Source organism: Salmo salar, chromosome 16 (genome assembly GCF_965601325.2).
Source record: "Salmo salar chromosome 16, fSalSal1, whole genome shotgun sequence".
NCBI classification, from domain to species: domain Eukaryota; kingdom Metazoa; phylum Chordata; class Actinopteri; order Salmoniformes; family Salmonidae; genus Salmo; species Salmo salar.
The window spans coordinates 87,664,078-87,684,529 of record NC_138306.1 but is presented as its reverse complement, the minus strand read 5'-3'; the positions used below and the strand labels follow the sequence as shown (position 1 = coordinate 87,684,529).

General features: G+C 49.0%; 1 protein-coding gene across 1 annotated transcript; it reads left to right on the top strand.

Annotated features, from left to right (window-relative positions):
• Positions 1-298: 298 nt before the first annotated feature.
• Positions 299-18,381, top strand: LOC106574917 (transmembrane protein 41A-B). Its single transcript, XM_045698359.2, has 5 exons — positions 299-581; positions 5,134-5,284; positions 5,985-6,146; positions 10,300-10,438; positions 17,619-18,381. The coding sequence occupies exons 1-5, from the start codon at positions 415-417 to the stop codon at positions 17,861-17,863; spliced, it is 864 nt and encodes a 287-aa protein (XP_045554315.1). The 5' UTR covers positions 299-414; the 3' UTR covers positions 17,864-18,381.
• Positions 18,382-20,452: the final 2,071 nt, after the last annotated feature.

Here is a 20,452-nt window from a genome sequence, read left to right as displayed (position 1 = left end):
ATAATACCTTCATCATACACCAGCTGTTATAGTGCAGAGAAACAAGCTAATACCTTCATCATACACCAGCTGTTGTAGTGCAGAGAAACAAGATAATACCTTCATCATACACCAGCTGTTGTAGTGCAGAGAAACAAGCTTGTTGCCCAAAAACATCCTTTGGTGTAGAGAGCCAACTGTAGTTTATAACATCATGGTCCAGACAGTGATCCTCAGTACTCTAGTCTGGCAGTTGACCCGTGCACCACCAGAGAGAACACGAGGCTGCCCTCTAGTGAAGATATAGGTGAAAGCCTTCCAGGACCACAGGGCAACTGTCAGAAGTTATTCTGTGACGTTCACTTCTCAACACCGACACTGGGAGCCGGTCACCGAACAAGCCTTTCTGATAGGAGGTCGGTGTAGCGCGTAGCAATGGGCTCCATTTCGGGTTTATTATCTGTGGTAGGAGCGGCAACTTTCTACCTCTATCTCCTGTCCTCTTTCCTGCCGCCCGGACCGCAACATCACCGGCGACATGAGGTGGAGTTAAACAACGAGAGCGCAGAGGGAACCGGGGACATGGAAGTTGTAGAGTACAGGTAGCCAGCCTCAACAGATCTATAGCTACAATTTGGTAGATGTCGCTAGACTTTTCAGCTATTAGCAGAATAATTATAGGCTACAGCAGCTGCCTGCTTGTGCAATGACACTTTCTAGGACATGTTTACATATATAACTTTACAAATAAGTCAATATATAGCCACTTCCACAGTGTTATATTAGCATAGTGACATCACCATTTATGTAATAGATCTAGTATAAAGTCTCAGAGTACTCCCAGAGTGGTTATCTGTTGTGTGATTATGATGTTGATAAGTGCATTGACAGACAGCGCAGAGTCCATTGAGGTGCTGTAATAATCACTGCGTTTGGCAGCATCTCATTTCCCTCAGATGATTGCATGACAAGTTATCTAAATGGCATCATCAAACACCTGACTGTCAGTGTAGGCTAATTCAGAGGACATGTCACAAAGTATTTGTCCTTGTCTGATGGTGTTGTTTGACAGCATTAGGTGATAATATCACAGTAGTTCCTGTTTTCAGATGATGTTCCTATAGGCCTACTCTAAACCCCTGTGTGTCTCATCCAGCCCCACCTCTCCTATGGTTTCTGCCCCAGTGGAGACCTGGCCATGGCCTCTCTTGGCTTAGGTTCACTTGGCCTGAAATACTGTCCTCCTCAGTCTGATGAGTATGAGAACATACAGCTCTGACCTAACCCTGGTCAGATGACCCATATAACGGTCATCACTTTCTAGGAGCTCCGTGTACACTAAATGTCATTTCTTGTTTTTTCTCTTCTGTACAATGTTTGCGACCATAATTTCCTTTTTCATCAATCAGCACAATTTTTTTTTCTTCTCAGATTTGCTGAGGGAGATGAGGGTGGCTATGATCCTGTGCTTTAGCAGACACACTCGTCTTGGTTGGCATTATGTCCTCGTCCCATCATATTTCACCGTACCTAATTATAAAGGAGTTTCATGACCCTGGCATCATGTTTATCAGCCCTGTACACTCCTATTAGAGAACAGACATCCAGAGGTGATGCTACCCAGGACATAACACTGGACACGGTGTGCTGAGGAATACACACCGGACGGTTCTGATGAGGTGCTACCCAGGACATAACACTGGACGCGGTGTGCTGAGGAATACACACCGGACGGTTCTGATGAGGTGCTACCCAGGACATAACACTGGACACGGTGTGCTGAGGAATACACACCGGACGTTTCTGATGAGGTGCTACCCAGGACATAACACTGGACACGGTGTGCTGAGGAATACACACCGGACGGTTCTGATGAGGTGCTACCCAGGACATAACACTGGACACGGTGTGCTGAGGAATACACACCGGACGTTTCTGATGAGGTGCTACCCAGGACATAACACTGGACACGGTGTGCTGAGGAATACACACCGGACGGTTCTGATGAGGTGCTACCCAGTTCTGATGAGGTGCTACCCAGGACATAACACTGGACGCGGTGTGCTGAGGAATACACACCGGACGGTTCTGATGAGGTGCTACCCAGTTCTGATGAGGTGCTACCCAGGACATAACACTGGACGCGGTGTGCTGAGGAATACACACCGGACGGTTCTGATGAGGTGCTACCCAGTTCTGATGAGGTGCTACCCAGGACATAACACTGGACGCGGTGTGCTGAGGAATACACACCGGACGGTTCTGATGAGGTGCTACCCAGTTCTGATGAGGTGCTACCCAGGACATAACACTGGACACGGTGTGCTGAGGAATACACACCGGACGGTTCTGATGAGGTGCTACCCAGGACATAACACTGGACACGGTGTGCTGAGGAATACACACCGGACGGTTCTGATGAGGTGCTACCCAGGACATAACACTGGACACGGTGTGCTGAGGAATACACACCGGACGGTTCTGATGAGGTGCTACCCAGTTCTGATGAGGTGCTACCCAGGACATAACACTGGACGCGGTGTGCTGAGGAATACACACCGGACGGTTCTGATGAGGTGCTACCCAGTTCTGATGAGGTGCTACCCAGGACATAACACTGGACGCGGTGTGCTGAGGAATACACACCGGACGGTTCTGATGAGGTGCTACCCAGGACATAACACTGGACGCGGTGTGCTGAGGAATACACACCGGACGGTTCTGATGAGGTGCTACCCAGTTCTGATGAGGTGCTACCCAGGACATAACACTGGACGCGGTGTGCTGAGGAATACACACCGGACGGTTCTGATGAGGTGCTACCCAGGACATAACACTGGACGCGGTGTGCTGAGGAATACACACCGGACGGTTCTGATGAGGTGCTACCCAGTTCTGATGAGGTGCTACCCAGGACATAACACTGGACGCGGTGTGCTGAGGAATACACACTGGACGGTTCTGATGAGGTGCTACCCAGGACATAACACTGGACACGGTGTGCTGAGGAATACACACCGGACGGTTCTGATGAGGTGCTACCCAGTTCTGATGAGGTGCTACCCAGGACATAACACTGGACGCGGTGTGCTGAGGAATACACACCGGACGGTTCTGATGAGGTGCTACCCAGGACATAACACTGGACGCGGTGTGCTGAGGAATACACACCTGAGATCCTAACCACAGTGGCTTTGCCTTCCATTCATCCCATATAGCTCAACAATTAGATGTGATACCAGCAGCTTAGGTTTCATGGTTCATGGTTCATTCTGTTTGCGTGTGTCTGTCACGGCTGAGGAGCCTGAAACTTCCAGCATCGAAACTAGCAGAGGCAGAAATCCCAGAGCAAAAGCCGCTATTTCTGTCCCATATCCTGTTTCATACTCTCTCTCTCAAACACGTCCCTCTCTCTCCGCCATCTGGAAACTTCTCCCTCTCTCTCTCTCTCTCTCTCTCTCTCATGCCTGCACACGGGCACCAGCCATGCCCACTTTAGTCTGTGTTTGACCTGTCTATGATGTCAGATTAGGGTATCCCCAGATTCCCAATACTCTAGAGAGTCAAGTTTAGACTAGTCATACACCAGCAGACTGGGGGCTGAGCATTATGTCTTCCCTATATGACTACAACTACGGCTGTGTACTACGGCTGTGTGTACTACGGCTGGGCTGCGTATACTGTGGCTGTCTGTACTATGGCTGTGTGTACTACGGCTGTGTGTACTACGGCTGGGCTGCGTATACTACAGCAGTATATACTATGGCTGTCTGTACTATGGCTGTGTATACTACGGCTGTGTATACTACAGCAGTATATACTATGGCTGTCTGTACTATGGCTGTGTATACTACGGCTGTGTGTACTACGGCTGGGCTGCGTATACTACAGCAGTATATACTATGGCTGTCTGTACTATGGCTGTGTATACTACGGCTGTGTATACTACAGCAGTATATACTATGGCTGTCTGTACTATGGCTGTGTATACTACGGCTGTGTATACTACAGCAGTATATACTATGGCTGTCTGTACTACGGCTGTCTATACTACGGCTGTGTGTACTACAGCTGTATAGACAGCCGTAGTATAGACAGCCATAGTATATACAGCCATAGTATACACAGCCGTAGTATACACAGCCATAGTATATACTGCTGTAGTATACGCAGCCCAGCCGTAGTAAACACAGCCGTAGTATACACAGCCATAGTACAGACAGCCATAGTATATACTGCTGTAGTATACACAGCCGTAGTATACACAGCCATAGTATATACTGCTGTAGTATACACAGCCGTAGTATACACAGCCATAGTACAGACAGCCATAGTACAGACAGCCATAGTATATACAGCCATAGTATACACAGCCGTAGTATACACAGCCATAGTATATACAGCCATAGTAAGTAACCCCTTCCTATAACCTATAACCCCTTCCTATGACCTATAACCCCTTCCTATGACCTATAACCCCTTCCTATGACCTATAACCCCTTCCTATAACCCCTTCCTATGACCTATAACCCCTTCCTATAACTCCTTCCTATGACCCCTTCCTTTGACCTATAACCCCTTCCTATGACCCCTTCCTATACATTTACATTTTAGTCATTTAGCAGATGCTCTTATCCAGAGCGACTTACAGTAGTGAATGCATACATTTCATACATTTTTTTCTCCGTACTGGTACCCCTTCCTATGACCTATAACCCCTTCCTATGACCTATAACCCCTTCCTATGACCTATAACCCCTTCCTATAACCCCTTCCTATGACCTATAACCCCTTCCTATGACCTATAACCCCTTTCTATGACCTATAACCCCTTTCTATGACCTATAACCCCTTCCTATGACCTATAACCCCTTCCTATAACCCCTTCCTATGACCTATAACCCCTTCCTATGACCTATAACCCCTTTCTATGACCTATAACCCCTTTCTATGACCTATGACCCCTTCCTATGGTCTTCGCCTGTGTTACCTTAAATGCTCTGTCCTCAGTGTCCTCAATTCCCATTTGAAGAACAAAAAAAACTAACTTTTCCCTGGTGCAAACAGTAACTAGGTGCCAATATTTAGGTCTAAATCGGACACTAGTACTAGGAACCATGTTATCTGATGTTGCTGGTGTTTGTTTCCCTCCAGACTGAAGTTCCCGTCGGACCTGGATGAGCTGAGGGAGCTGGCTGAGATGCTGCAGTTCTATAAGACAGAACACACAGGCTACGTGGTGCTGCTGTTCTGTAGTGCCTACCTCTACAAACAGTCCTTCGCCATCCCTGGCTCCTCCTTCCTGGTGAGAGGGACTAACATTACACTCATCCATGGAACACACACAAACTGTTTCCACGGGTCCATGAACCTATGACCCTAAGAGCAGAACCTCCATCCATGGTCAGAACAGCCTGCCTCCTGACCCTCACCATCAGGGGTGGAAAGTACTGAAGTAAAAATACTTTAAAGTACTGCTTAACTCGTTTTTTGGGGTATCTGTACTTTACTATTTATATTTTTTACTACTTTTATTTCACTACATTCCTAAAGAAAATAATGTTGTTTTTACTCCATACATTTTTCCTGACACCCAAAAGTACTCGTCACATTTTGAATGCTTAGCAGGACAGGAAAATGGTCCAATTCACACACTTATCCCGACTGCCTCTGATCTGGTGGACTCACTAAACACACATGCTTCATTTGTAAATAATGTTGGAGTGTTGGAGTGTGCCCCTGGCTATCTGGAGATAAACAAACTAGAACATTGTGTTTGGTTTGCTTAATATAAGCAATTTGAAATGATTTATAGGTTGTCAGTTAACTTCTGGTACCTAAGTATATTTAAAACCATATACTTTGACTTTGACTCAAGTATTATTTTACTGGGTGACTTTCACTTGAGTAAATTTTCTATCAAGGTATCTTTACTTTTACTCAAGTATGACAATTGGGTACTTTTTCCAGCAGTGCTCACCATGCTCATCCCCTGTGCTTCCCAGAACATGCTGGCGGGGGCGCTGTTTGGTCCATGGCAGGGTCTGGTCCTGGCCTGTCTTCTGACCACCACCGGCTCTACCTTCTGTTACCTGCTGTCTGCTGCCTTCGGGAAGAGCTACATCATACGCCTGTTCCCTGACCAGGTGGACAGGCTGCAGAACAAGGTGTGAGAGAGAGACAGTATGTTGTCCCAGACCACAGTACCATGGGCTTGTTGGAGGAGGGTGTATGACTGGGGGGATACAGGCCCTTCCTTTACCACATGTCCTTTGATTACAATTCTCTAAAGATAGACTAGAGGGGTGTGTGTGTGTGTGTGTGTGTGTGGGTCTCCTCTTACACTGTCCTTGGCTTACACATTAGGTTAGACAGGTGTAACAGTTGTCCAGTGCAGACCAGAAGACTGGTTTGATCACCAGTGTAACAGATGTGATCTACTTCCTGACTCTCTTGGGTTTTTGGTTTGTAAAGAACAGCCAGCGGTCCCAGTTGATTGGTGATTATTCTGATGATAGACACCAGGAAATACATGTTCAGGACAACAGTATGTTGATCACTGCAGATTTGTGAATCGCCTGTTGGCATGGAAATAACTGAATTAGAGCATGCTGGGTAACTCTCTCACTGCAATAACACAGAAAAGTGCATCCCAGGAAGCCACCAATATCTAACAGGTACTGTACACACAAATACACACTGAACTAAAATAGAAACACAACATGTAAAGTGTTGGTCCCATGAGCTGACATAAGATACCAGACATCTTCCATACGCACAAAAAACTGATTTTTCGCAAATTTTGTACAGACATTTGTTTATATCCCTGTTAGAGATCATTTCTCATTTGCCAAGATAATCCATCGACCTGACAGGTGTGGCATATCAAGAAGCTGATTAAACAGCTTGATCATTACAAATGTGCACCCTGTGCTGAGGACAATAAAAGGCCATAGAAGTATATAATGTATAAAATGCACTATTTCAGAATGTGACCTCCCCCTAGCTGCAAGCATGACCTATGGCATAACACCTTATTGATATGTAAATTCAACCAACCAATAGGAATACATAAACAGTGGCAAGGGAAACATAACTAACCGTGTTACACAGGGTAAGAATGCAGAATACCACATTCTTTTACAGTGTTGGGACTCTAGTAATATCCCTCCAATCATTCATTCATTAATAAGTACATTTACAATGACAGTTCTCTCTTCCCCTTTACTCCTCCGTTCTCCTTCCCTCTCTACCTCCTCCGTTCTCCCATCCCCTCTCCTTCCCTCTCTACCTCCTCCGTTCTCCCATCCCCTCTCCTTCCCTCTCTACCTCCTCCGTTCTCCTTCTCTCTCTACCTCCTCCGTTCTCCCATCCCCTCTCCTTCCCTCTCTACCTCCTCCGTTCTCCCACCCCCTCTCCTTCCCTCTACCTCCTCTGTTCTCCTTCCCTCTCTACCGCCTCCTCTCTCCCACCACCTCTCCTTCCCTCTCTACCTCCTCCTCTCTCCCACCCCCTCTCCTTCCCTCTACCTCCTCCGTTCTCCCACCCCCTCTCCCACCACCTCTCCTTCCCTCTACCTCCTCCATTCTCCCATCACCTCTCCTTCTCTCTACCTCCTCCGTTCTCCCATCACCTCTCCTTCTCTCTACCTCCTCCGTTCTCCCATCACCTCTCCTTCTCTCTACCTCCTCCGTTCTCCCACCCTCTCTCCTTCCCTCTACCTCCTCCATTCTCCCATCACCTCTCCTTCTCTCTCTACCTCCTCCATTCTCCCACCCTCTACCTCCTCCGTTCTCCCACCACCTCTCCTTCTCTCTCTACCATCACCTCTCCTTCTCTCTCTACCTCCTCCATTCTCCCACCACCTCTCCTTCTCTCTCTACCCCCTCCGTTCTCCCACCCTCTCTCCTTCTCTCTCTACCTCCTCCGTTCTCCCACCCTCTCTCCCACCCTCTACCTCCTCCATTCTCCCACCACCTCTCCTTCTCTCTCTACCTCCTCCGTTCTCCCACCCTCTCTCCTTCTCTCTCTACCTCCTCCGTTCTCCCACCACCTCTCCTTCTCTCTCTACCTCCTCCGTTCTCCCACCCTCTCTCCTTCCCCCTCTACCTCCTCCATTCTCCCATCACCTCTCCTTCTCTCTACCTCCTCCGTTCTCCCACCCCCTCTCCCACCCTCTCTCCTTCCCTCTACCTCCTCCATTCTCCCACCCTCTACCTCCTCCATTCTCCCACCCTCTACCTCCTCCGTTCTCCCATCACCTCTCCTTCTCTCTACCTCCTCCGTTCTCCCATCACCTCTCCTTCTCTCTACCTCCTCCATTCTCCCACCCCCTCTCCTTCCCTCTACCTCCTCCATTCTCCCACCACCTCTCCTTCTCTCTACCTCCTCCATTCTCCCACCCTCTACCTCCTCCATTCTCCCACCCTCTCTCCTTCCCTCTACCTCTTCCATTCTCCCATCACCTCTCCTTCTCTCTACCTCCTCCGTTCTCCCATCACCTCTCCTTCTCTCTACCTCCTCCGTTCTCCCACCCCCTCTCCCACCACCTCTCCTTCCCTCTCTACCTCCTCCATTCTCCCACCCCCTCTCCTTCCCTCTCTACCTCCTCCATTCTCCCACCCTCTACCTCCTCCGTTCTCCCACCACCTCTCCTTCTCTCTCTACCTCCTCCGTTCTCCCACCCCCTCTCCTTCCCTCTACCTCCTCCGTTCTCCCACCACCTCTCCTTCTCTCTCTACCTCCTCCGTTCTCCCACCCCCTCTCCTTCCCTCTACCTCCTCCGTTCTCCCACCACCTCTCCTTCTCTCTCTACCTCCTCCATTCTCCCACCACCTCTCCTTCTCTCTCTACCTCCTCCGTTCTCCCACCCCCTCTCCTTCCCTCTCTACCTCCTCCATTCTCCCACCCCCTCTCCTTCCCTCTACCTCCTCCATTCTCCCACCACCTCTCCTTCTCTCTCTACCTCCTCCGTTCTCCCATCACCTCTCCTTCTCTCTACCTCCTCCGTTCTCCCACCCCCTCTCCTTCTCTCTACCTCCTCCATTCTCCCACCCTCTCTCCTTCTCTCTCTACCTCCTCCGTTCTCCCACCCCCTCTCCTTCTCTCTCTACCTCCTCCGTTCTCCCACCACCTCTCCTTCTCTCTCTACCTCCTCCGTTCTCCCACCCTCTCTCCTTCCCTCTACCTCCTCCATTCTCCCACCCCCTCTCCTTCCCTCTACCTCCTCCATTCTCCCACCACCTCTCCTTCTCTCTCTACCTCCTCCATTCTCCCACCCCCTCTCCTTCCCTCTCTACCTCCTCCATTCTCCCACCCCCTCTCCTTCTCTCTCTACCTCCTCCGTTCTCCCACCCCCTCTCCTTCTCTCTCTACCTCCTCCGTTCTCCCACCACCTCTCCTTCCCTCTCTACCTCCTCCATTCTCCCATCACCTCTCCTTCTCTCTCTACCTCCTCCATTCTCCCACCCTCTCCTTCTCTCTCTACCTCCTCCGTTCTCCCACCACCTCTCCTTCTCTCTCTACCTCCTCCGTTCTCCCACCCTCTCTCCTTCTCTCTCTACCTCCTCCGTTCTCCCATCACCTCTCCTTCTCTCTCTACCTCCTCCGTTCTCCCACCCTCTCTCCTTCTCTCTCTACCTCCTCCGTTCTCCCATCACCTCTCCTTCCCTCTCTACCTCCTCCGTTCTCCCACCCTCTCTCCCACCCTCTACCTCCTCCGTTCTCCCACCACCTCTCCTTCTCTCTCTACCTCCTCCGTTCTCCCACCACCTCTCCTTCTCTCTCTACCTCCTCCGTTCTCCCACCACCTCTCCTTCTCTCTCTACCTCCTCCGTTCTCCCACCACCTCTCCTTCTCTCTACCTCCTCCGTTCTCCCACCACCTCTCCTTCCCTCTACCTCCTCCGTTCTCCCACCACCTCTCCTTCTCTCTCTACCTCCTCCATTCTCCCACCACCTCTCCTTCTCTCTCTACCTCCTCCGTTCTCCCACCACCTCTCCTTCTCTCTCTACCTCCTCCGTTCTCCCACCCTCTCTCCTTCTCTCTCTACCTCCTCCGTTCTCCCATCACCTCTCCTTCCCTCTCTACCTCCTCCGTTCTCCCACCCTCTCTCCCACCCTCTACCTCCTCCGTTCTCCCACCACCTCTCCTTCTCTCTCTACCTCCTCCGTTCTCCCACCACCTCTCCTTCTCTCTCTACCTCCTCCGTTCTCCCACCACCTCTCCTTCTCTCTCTACCTCCTCCGTTCTCCCACCACCTCTCCTTCTCTCTCTACCTCCTCCGTTCTCCCACCACCTCTCCTTCTCTCTCTCCGTCAGGTGGAGGAGAACCGTAGCAGTCTGTTCTTCTTCCTCCTGTTCCTGCGGTTCTTCCCCATGACTCCTAACTGGTTCCTGAACGTCACGTCCCCCATCCTCAACATCCCCGTCTCCATGTTCTTCTTCTCCGTACTCATCGGTGAGAAACAGAAGCAGCACTGCCGCGCAACGCAACCCACAGGACTATTATATAATACTACTAAGAATGACACTCACATGATACATCATTTTGTTTAAGATGTGAAGACTTTCATTAGCTCACTGAGTTAATGTCTAGGCTTTAGCTCAGAAGGCTAACACAGTCTCTCCCTTGTTATATTGAAGTACTACTACAACAGATGTCATTAATTACCGAAGCCTGATCATTTCCACCTTTACTGTTCCAAACTCTCCCTCCTCCGATATCGCCTTTATCCAGGAGGTCTAACCCAGTCTCTCCTCTCCTTCCCCAGGTCTAGTGTTTATCTAGGAGGTCTAACCCAGTCTCTCCTCTCCTTCCCCAGGTCTAGTGTTTATCTAGGAGGTCTAACCCAGTCTCTCCTCTCCTTCCCCAGGTCTAGTGTTTATCTAGGAGGTCTAACCCAGTCTCTCCTCTCCTTCCCCAGGTCTAGTGTTTATCTAGGAGGTCTAACCCAGTCTCTCCTCTCCTTCCCCAGGTCTAGTGTTTATCTAGGAGGTCTAACCCAGTCTCTCCTCTCCTTCCCCAGGTCTAGTGTTTATCTAGGAGGTCTAACCCAGTCTCTCCTCTCCTTCCCCAGGTCTAGTGTTTATCTAGGAGGTCTAACCCAGTCTCTCCTCTCCTTCCCCAGGTCTAGTGTTTATCTAGGAGGTCTAACCCAGTCTCTCCTCTCCTTCCCCAGGTCTAGTGTTTATCTAGGAGGTCTAACCCAGTCTCTCCTCTCCTTCCCCAGGTCTAGTGTTTATCTAGGAGGTCTAACCCAGTCTCTCCTCTCCTTCCCCAGGTCTAGTGTTTATCTAGGAGGTCTAACCCAGTCTCTCCTCTCCTTCCCCAGGTCTAGTGTTTATCTAGGAGGTCTAACCCAGTCTCTCCTCTCCTTCCCCAGGTCTAGTGTTTATCTAGGAGGTCTAACCCAGTCTCTCCTCTCCTTCCCCAGGTCTAGTGTTTATCTAGGAGGTCTAACCCAGTCTCTCCTCTCCTTCCCCAGGTCTAGTGTTTATCTAGGAGGTCTAACCCAGTCTCTCCTCTCCTTCCCCAGGTCTAGTGTTTATCTAGGAGGTCTAACCCAGTCTCTCCTCTCCTTCCCCAGGTCTAGTGTTTATCTAGGAGGTCTAACCCAGTCTCTCCTCTCCTTCCCCAGGTCTAGTGTTTATCTAGGAGGTCTAACCCAGTCTCTCCTCTCCTTCCCCAGGTCTAGTGTTTATCTAGGAGGTCTAACCCAGTCTCTCCTCTCCTTCCCCAGGTCTAGTGTTTATCTAGGAGGTCTAACCCAGTCTCTCCTCTCCTTCCCCAGGTCTAGTGTTTATCCAGGAGGTCTAACCCAGTCTCTCCTCTCCTTCCCCAGGTCTAGTGTTTATCTAGGAGGTCTAACCCAGTCTCTCCTCTCCTTCCCCAGGTCTAGTGTTTATCTAGGAGGTCTAACCCAGTCTCTCCTCTCCTTCCCCAGGTCTAGTGTTTATCTAGGAGGTCTAACCCAGTCTCTCCTCTCCTTCCCCAGGTCTAGTGTTTATCTAGGAGGTCTAACCCAGTCTCTCCTCTCCTTCCCCAGGTCTAGTGTTTATCTAGGAGGTCTAACCCAGTCTCTCCTCTCCTTCCCCAGGTCTAGTGTTTATCTAGGAGGTCTAACCCAGTCTCTCCTCTCCTTCCCCAGGTCTAGTGTTTATCTAGGAGGTCTAACCCAGTCTCTCCTCTCCTTCCCCAGGTCTAGTGTTTATCTAGGAGGTCTAACCCAGTCTCTCCTCTCCTTCCCCAGGTCTAGTGTTTATCTAGGAGGTCTAACCCAGTCTCTCCTCTCCTTCCCCAGGTCTAGTGTTTATCTAGGTCTAACCCAGTCTCTCCTCTCCTTCCCCAGGTCTAGTGTTTATCTAGGAGGTCTAACCCAGTCTCTCCTCTCCTTCCCCAGGTCTAGTGTTTATCTAGGAGGTCTAACCCAGTCTCTCCTCTCCTTCCCCAGGTCTAGTGTTTATCTAGGAGGTCTAACCCAGTCTCTCCTCTCCTTCCCCAGGTCTAGTGTTTATCTAGGAGGTCTAACCCAGTCTCTCCTCTCCTTCCCCAGGTCTAGTGTTTATCTAGGTCTAACCCAGTCTCTCCTCTCCTTCCCCAGGTCTAGTGTTTATCTAGGAGGTCTAACCCAGTCTCTCCTCTCCTTCCCCAGGTCTAGTGTTTATCTAGGAGGTCTAACCCAGTCTCTCCTCTCCTTCCCCAGGTCTAGTGTTTATCTAGGTCTAACCCAGTCTCTCCTCTCCTTCCCCAGGTCTAGTGTTTATCTAGGAGGTCTAACCCAGTCTCTCCTCTCCTTCCCCAGGTCTAGTGTTTATCTAGGAGGTCTAACCCAGTCTCTCCTCTCCTTCCCCAGGTCTAGTGTTTATCTAGGAGGTCTAACCCAGTCTCTCCTCTCCTTCCCCAGGTCTAGTGTTTATCTAGGAGGTCTAACCCAGTCTCTCCTCTCCTTCCCCAGGTCTAGTGTTTATCTAGGAGGTCTAACCCAGTCTCTCCTCTCCTTCCCCAGGTCTAGTGTTTATCTAGGAGGTCTAACCCAGTCTCTCCTCTCCTTCCCCAGGTCTAGTGTTTATCTAGGAGGTCTAACCCAGTCTCTCCTCTCCTTCCCCAGGTCTAGTGTTTATCTAGGAGGTCTAACCCAGTCTCTCCTCTCCTTCCCCAGGTCTAGTGTTTATCTAGGAGGTCTAACCCAGTCTCTCCTCTCCTTCCCCAGGTCTAGTGTTTATCTAGGAGGTCTAACCCTGTCTCTCCTCTCCTTCCCCAGGTCTAGTGTTTATCTAGGAGGTCTAACCCAGTCTCTCCTCTCCTTCCCCAGGTCTAGTGTTTATCTAGGAGGTCTAACCCAGTCTCTCCTCTCCTTCCCCAGGTCTAGTGTTTATCTAGGAGGTCTAACCCAGTCTCTCCTCTCCTTCCCCAGGTCTAGTGTTTATCTAGGAGGTCTAACCCAGTCTCTCCTCTCCTTCCCCAGGTCTAGTGTTTATCTAGGAGGTCTAACCCAGTCTCTCCTCTCCTTCCCCAGGTCTAGTGTTTATCTAGGAGGTCTAACCCAGTCTCTCCTCTCCTTCCCCAGGTCTAGTGTTTATCTAGGAGGTCTAACCCAGTCTCTCCTCTCCTTCCCCAGGTCTAGTGTTTATCTAGGAGGTCTAACCCAGTCTCTCCTCTCCTTCCCCAGGTCTAGTGTTTATCTAGGAGGTCTAACCCAGTCTCTCCTCTCCTTCCCCAGGTCTAGTGTTTATCTAGGAGGTCTAACCCAGTCTCTCCTCTCCTTCCCCAGGTCTAGTGTTTATCTAGGAGGTCTAACCCAGTCTCTCCTCTCCTTCCCCAGGTCTAGTGTTTATCTAGGAGGTCTAACCCAGTCTCTCCTCTCCTTCCCCAGGTCTAGTGTTTATCTAGGAGGTCTAACCCAGTCTCTCCTCTCCTTCCCCAGGTCTAGTGTTTATCTAGGAGGTCTAACCCAGTCTCTCCTCTCCTTCCCCAGGTCTAGTGTTTATCTAGGAGGTCTAACCCAGTCTCTCCTCTCCTTCCCCAGGTCTAGTGTTTATCTAGGAGGTCTAACCCAGTCTCTCCTCTCCTTCCCCAGGTCTAGTGTTTATCTAGGAGGTCTAACCCAGTCTCTCCTCTCCTTCCCCAGGTCTAGTGTTTATCTAGGAGGTCTAACCCAGTCTCTCCTCTCCTTCCCCAGGTCTAGTGTTTATCTAGGAGGTCTAACCCAGTCTCTCCTCTCCTTCCCCAGGTCTAGTGTTTATCTAGGAGGTCTAACCCAGTCTCTCCTCTCCTTCCCCAGGTCTAGTGTTTATCTAGGTCTAACCCAGTCTCTCCTCTCCTTCCCCAGGTCTAGTGTTTATCTAGGTCTAACCCAGTCTCTCCTCTCCTTCCCCAGGTCTAGTGTTTATCTAGGAGGTCTAACCCAGTCTCTCCTCTCCTTCCCCAGGTCTAGTGTTTATCTAGGAGGTCTAACCCAGTCTCTCCTCTCCTTCCCCAGGTCTAGTGTTTATCTAGGAGGTCTAACCCAGTCTCTCCTCTCCTTCCCCAGGTCTAGTGTTTATCTAGGAGGTCTAACCCAGTCTCTCCTCTCCTTCCCCAGGTCTAGTGTTTATCTAGGAGGTCTAACCCAGTCTCTCCTCTCCTTCCCCAGGTCTAGTGTTTATCTAGGAGGTCTAACCCAGTCTCTCCTCTCCTTCCCCAGGTCTAGTGTTTATCTAGGAGGTCTAACCCAGTCTCTCCTCTCCTTCCCCAGGTCTAGTGTTTATCTAGGAGGTCTAACCCAGTCTCTCCTCTCCTTCCCCAGGTCTAGTGTTTATCTAGGAGGTCTAACCCAGTCTCTCCTCTCCTTCCCCAGGTCTAGTGTTTATCTAGGAGGTCTAACCCAGTCTCTCCTCTCCTTCCCCAGGTCTAGTGTTTATCTAGGAGGTCTAACCCAGTCTCTCCTCTCCTTCCCCAGGTCTAGTGTTTATCTAGGAGGTCTAACCCAGTCTCTCCTCTCCTTCCCCAGGTCTAGTGTTTATCTAGGAGGTCTAACCCAGTCTCTCCTCTCCTTCCCCAGGTCTAGTGTTTATCTAGGAGGTCTAACCCAGTCTCTCCTCTCCTTCCCCAGGTCTAGTGTTTATCTAGGAGGTCTAACCCAGTCTCTCCTCTCCTTCCCCAGGTCTAGTGTTTATCTAGGAGGTCTAACCCAGTCTCTCCTCTCCTTCCCCAGGTCTAGTGTTTATCTAGGAGGTCTAACCCAGTCTCTCCTCTCCTTCCCCAGGTCTAGTGTTTATCTAGGAGGTCTAACCCAGTCTCTCCTCTCCTTCCCCAGGTCTAGTGTTTATCTAGGAGGTCTAACCCAGTCTCTCCTCTCCTTCCCCAGGTCTAGTGTTTATCCAGGAGGTCTAACCCAGTCTCTCCTCTCCTTCCCCAGGTCTAGTGTTTATCTAGGAGGTCTAACCCAGTCTCTCCTCTCCTTCCCCAGGTCTAGTGTTTATCTAGGAGGTCTAACCCAGTCTCTCCTCTCCTTCCCCAGGTCTAGTGTTTATCTAGGAGGTCTAACCCAGTCTCTCCTCTCCTTCCCCAGGTCTAGTGTTTATCTAGGAGGTCTAACCCAGTCTCTCCTCTCCTTCCCCAGGTCTAGTGTTTATCTAGGAGGTCTAACCCAGTCTCTCCTCTCCTTCCCCAGGTCTAGTGTTTATCTAGGAGGTCTAACCCAGTCTCTCCTCTCCTTCCCCAGGTCTAGTGTTTATCTAGGAGGTCTAACCCAGTCTCTCCTCTCCTTCCCCAGGTCTAGTGTTTATCTAGGAGGTCTAACCCAGTCTCTCCTCTCCTTCCCCAGGTCTAGTGTTTATCTAGGAGGTCTAACCCAGTCTCTCCTCTCCTTCCCCAGGTCTAGTGTTTATCTAGGAGGTCTAACCCAGTCTCTCCTCTCCTTCCCCAGGTCTAGTGTTTATCTAGGAGGTCTAACCCAGTCTCTCCTCTCCTTCCCCAGGTCTAGTGTTTATCTAGGAGGTCTAACCCAGTCTCTCCTCTCCTTCCCCAGGTCTAGTGTTTATCTAGGAGGTCTAACCCAGTCTCTCCTCTCCTTCCCCAGGTCTAGTGTTTATCTAGGAGGTCTAACCCAGTCTCTCCTCTCCTTCCCCAGGTCTAGTGTTTATCTAGGAGGTCTAACCCAGTCTCTCCTCTCCTTCCCCAGGTCTAGTGTTTATCTAGGAGGTCTAACCCAGTCTCTCCTCTCCTTCCCCAGGTCTAGTGTTTATCTAGGAGGTCTAACCCAGTCTCTCCTCTCCTTCCCCAGGTCTAGTGTTTATCTAGGAGGTCTAACCCAGTCTCTCCTCTCCTTCCCCAGGTCTAGTGTTTATCTAGGAGGTCTAACCCAGTCTCTCCTCTCCTTCCCCAGGTCTAGTGTTTATCTAGGAGGTCTAACCCAGTCTCTCCTCTCCTTCCCCAGGTCTAGTGTTTATCTAGGAGGTCTAACCCAGTCTCTCCTCTCCTTCCCCAGGTCTAGTGTTTATCTAGGAGGTCTAACCCAGTCTCTCCTCTCCTTCCCCAGGTCTAGTGTTTATCTAGGAGGTCTAACCCAGTCTCTCCTCTCCTTCCCCAGGTCTAGTGTTTATCTAGGAGGTCTAACCCAGTCTCTCCTCTCCTTCCCCAGGTCTAGTGTTTATCTAGGAGGTCTAACCCAGTCTCTCCTCTCCTTCCCCAGGTCTAGTGTTTATCTAGGAGGTCTAACCCAGTCTCTCCTCTCCTTCCCCAGGTCTAGTGTTTATCTAGGAGGTCTAACCCAGTCTCTCCTCTCCTTCCCCAGGTCTAGTGTTTATCTAGGAGGTCTAACCCAGTCTCTCCTCTCCTTCCCCAGGTCTAGTGTTTATCTAGGAGGTCTAACCCAGTCTCTCCTCTCCTTCCCCAGGTCTAGTGTTTATCTAGGAGGTCTAACCCAGTCTCTCCTCTCCTTCCCCAGGTCTAGTGTTTATCTAGGAGGTCTAACCCAGTCTCTCCTCTCCTTCCCCAGGTCTAGTGTTTATCTAGGAGGTCTAACCCAGTCTCTCCTCTCCTTCCCCAGGTCTAGTGTTTATCTAGGAGGTCTAACCCAGTCTCTCCTCTCCTTCCCCAGGTCTAGTGTTTATCTAGGAGGTCTAACCCAGTCTCTCCTCTCCTTCCCCAGGTCTAGTGTTTATCTAGGAGGTCTAACCCAGTCTCTCCTCTCCTTCCCCAGGTCTAGTGTTTATCTAGGAGGTCTAACCCAGTCTCTCCTCTCCTTCCCCAGGTCTAGTGTTTATCTAGGAGGTCTAACCCAGTCTCTCCTCTCCTTCCCCAGGTCTAGTGTTTATCCAGGAGGTCTAACCCAGTCTCTCCTCTCCTTCCCCAGGTCTAGTGTTTATCTAGGAGGTCTAACCCAGTCTCTCCTCTCCTTCCCCAGGTCTAGTGTTTATCTAGGTCTAACCCAGTCTCTCCTCTCCTTCCCCAGGTCTAGTGTTTATCTAGGAGGTCTAACCCAGTCTCTCCTCTCCTTCCCCAGGTCTAGTGTTTATCTAGGAGGTCTAACCCAGTCTCTCCTCTCCTTCCCCAGGTCTAGTGTTTATCTAGGAGGTCTAACCCAGTCTCTCCTCTCCTTCCCCAGGTCTAGTGTTTATCTAGGAGGTCTAACCCAGTCTCTCCTCTCCTTCATCAGGTTTGATCCCGTATAACTTCATCTGCGTGCGGACAGGCTCCATCCTGTCAGAGATCTCTTCCCTGGACGATATCTTCTCCTGGGGGACGCTGCTACAGCTGTTGGCCATCGCCTGTGTGGCCCTGCTTCCCGGAGCCCTTATCAAGCGCTATAGCCAGAACCATCTCCAACTGGACGGGCTGCAGCAGAATGGAGGACACAGACAGAACCAGGGACAAGCAGCTGATGACAGAAAGAGGAGATGACCCACCTGAAATACAGTCATGCTGGGTCTGATTGAACTTGACTGACCCTGCTGGACTGGATTGGCCACTATCACTACAGCTTTACGCAGGGGAGTTTAGACTTTTTTAGGGGAGAGAAACGACTTAACTGCCACTATGCCTAGGATACTTAAAGGTCATGAACAGTCAAATCATGTTTTTCATGTTATGTGATGATATTTGGATGAAACCAGATCAAAGTATGAAAAATGACTGTTGCTCCAACATTGATCAAGGTTGGTCATAAAGCTACTGTCCCCTCCCCCATGTCAAACACTTGGATTCAGGAGGCAGGATTATTAAGGGAAAAGGGGTCAACCTAACTCTCATTTTAATACACCAATGGTAACATATTTTCTTACCTAATTTAAATAAGTACTGCCTCGTTACCAACATCGGAGAAGGCGTGTTTGTGGAGGGGCGTGGTTTATACAGCTACTCTACTGGTGCAAAATTGGGCTGTAAGGTGTCAGCAAATATAATTAAAAGTTTACACTATTCATCTATGGTAGAGAGACTTATGTCTCCCCTTTCATCTGTCTGGTGTTACTGGTCTTCAAGCATGGAACAAAAGGGGGGGGGGGGTGTCATTCAACACATCCGTCAGTGCTGCTGTGAACCGCTCCCAGCAGAGACATGACAAATTATGCAATTTCAATGTTTGAGCTGATTTGTGTTTCACCTGATTTGCTAGGGCTGATTTTACTGCAGGACTGCAGTCCAGTTTGACATGGGGGTTTCAAAGAGCTGTCAGTCAAGGCCAGCTCATGAATATAAGCTCCCTGCCCACTCCGCCTGTCTTTTCAAACTTCCTGATAGTTAGCCGTGAAGAAAAATTACTTTCTTCAAATGTTGAGCATTTCATTCCACAAAATATATATTTCTGATATTTTAGTCAGTTAACCTGTTGGGGCGAGGGGGCAGTATTTGCAGGGCCGGATAAAAAAACGTACCCGATTTAAACTGGTTACTACTCTTGCCCAGAAACGAGAATATGTATATAATTAGTAGATTTGGATAGAAAACACTAAAGTTTCTAAAACTGTTTGAATGGTGTCTGTGACTATAACAGAACTCATATGGCAGGCCAAAACCTGAGAAGATTCCATACAGGAAATGCCCTGTCTGACAATTTGTTGTCCTTCTGTTGCATCTCTATCGAAAATACAATATCTGTGCTGTAACGTGACACTTTCTAAGGCTCCCATTGGCTCTCTAAAGCCGCCAGAAAGTGGAATGGGGTGTCTGCTGTCTCTGGGCGAAGAACAGCAGGCGAGTTTGTGAGTGGTCAGCCTGGGGACAGTGACACTGGAGATGCGCGGTCACGAGAATTCAATTTTTTTTTATTTCAGCCTTTGAATAAATACAACGTTGCCCGGTTGGAATATTATCGCTATTTTACGAGAAAAAATAGCATAAAAATTGATTTTAAACAGCGTTTGACATGCCTCTAAGTACGGTAATGGAATATTTTGGGTTTTTTTGTCACGAAATGCGCATCACCCTTCGGATAGTGACCTGAACGCACGAACAAAACGGAGCTATTTGAATATAACTATGGATTATTTGGAACCAAAACAACATTTGTTGTTGAAGTAGAAGTCCTGGGAGTGCATTCTGACGAAGAACAGCAAAGGTAATCCAATTTTTCTAATAGTAATTCTGAGTTTAGCGAGCGGTGGGTGTCAAAATAGCTAGCCGAGCTATGTACTCAGAATATTGCAAAATGTGCTTTCGCCGAAAAGCTATTTTAAAATCTGACACCGCGATTGCATAGAGGAGTTCTGTATCTATAATTCTTAAAATAACTGTTATGTATTTTGTGAACGTTTATCGTGAGTAATTTAGTAAATTCACAGAAGTTTGATGGGTATGCTAGTTCTGAACATCACATGCTAATGTAAAAAGCTGTTTTTTGATATAAATTTGAACTTGATTGAACAAAACATCCATGTATTGTATAACATAATGTCCTAGGAGTGTCATCTGATGAAGATCATCAAAGGTTAGTGCTGCATTTAGCTGTGGTTTTGGTTTTTGTGACATATATGCTTGCTTTGAAAATGGCTGTGTGATTATTTTTGGCAGGGTACTCTCCTGACATAATCTAATGTTTTGCTTTCGCTGTAAAGCCTTTTTGAAATCGGACAATGTGGTTAGATTAACGAGAGTCTTGTCTTTAAAATGGTGTAAAATAGTCATATGTTTGAGAAATTGAAGTTATAGCATTTTTGAGGTATTTGTATTTCGCGCCACGCGATTCCACTGGCTGTAGACTAGGGTAGCCCAGGGAGGTTAAAAAGCCATTTTACATGGGAATCTGAATGACTATTTGAGACGGATGCACTTTGAACTGTCTGTGACTGTGACCATGAGCACCGATTCAGAAAATGTGTGAAGTTAAGGTAAATCATTTGTTTTTGTAAATGTACTATTGATTTTCACCAGTAGCCTAATCTATACACAGTAGAATGCAGCTAGATTTAGGTTTCCAACGCTTTAACAGAGAGGACATCATGAGTGGTGTTGTGAGGGAAGTTATTGTACACCCAACTGGTGGTGTTTTCATTC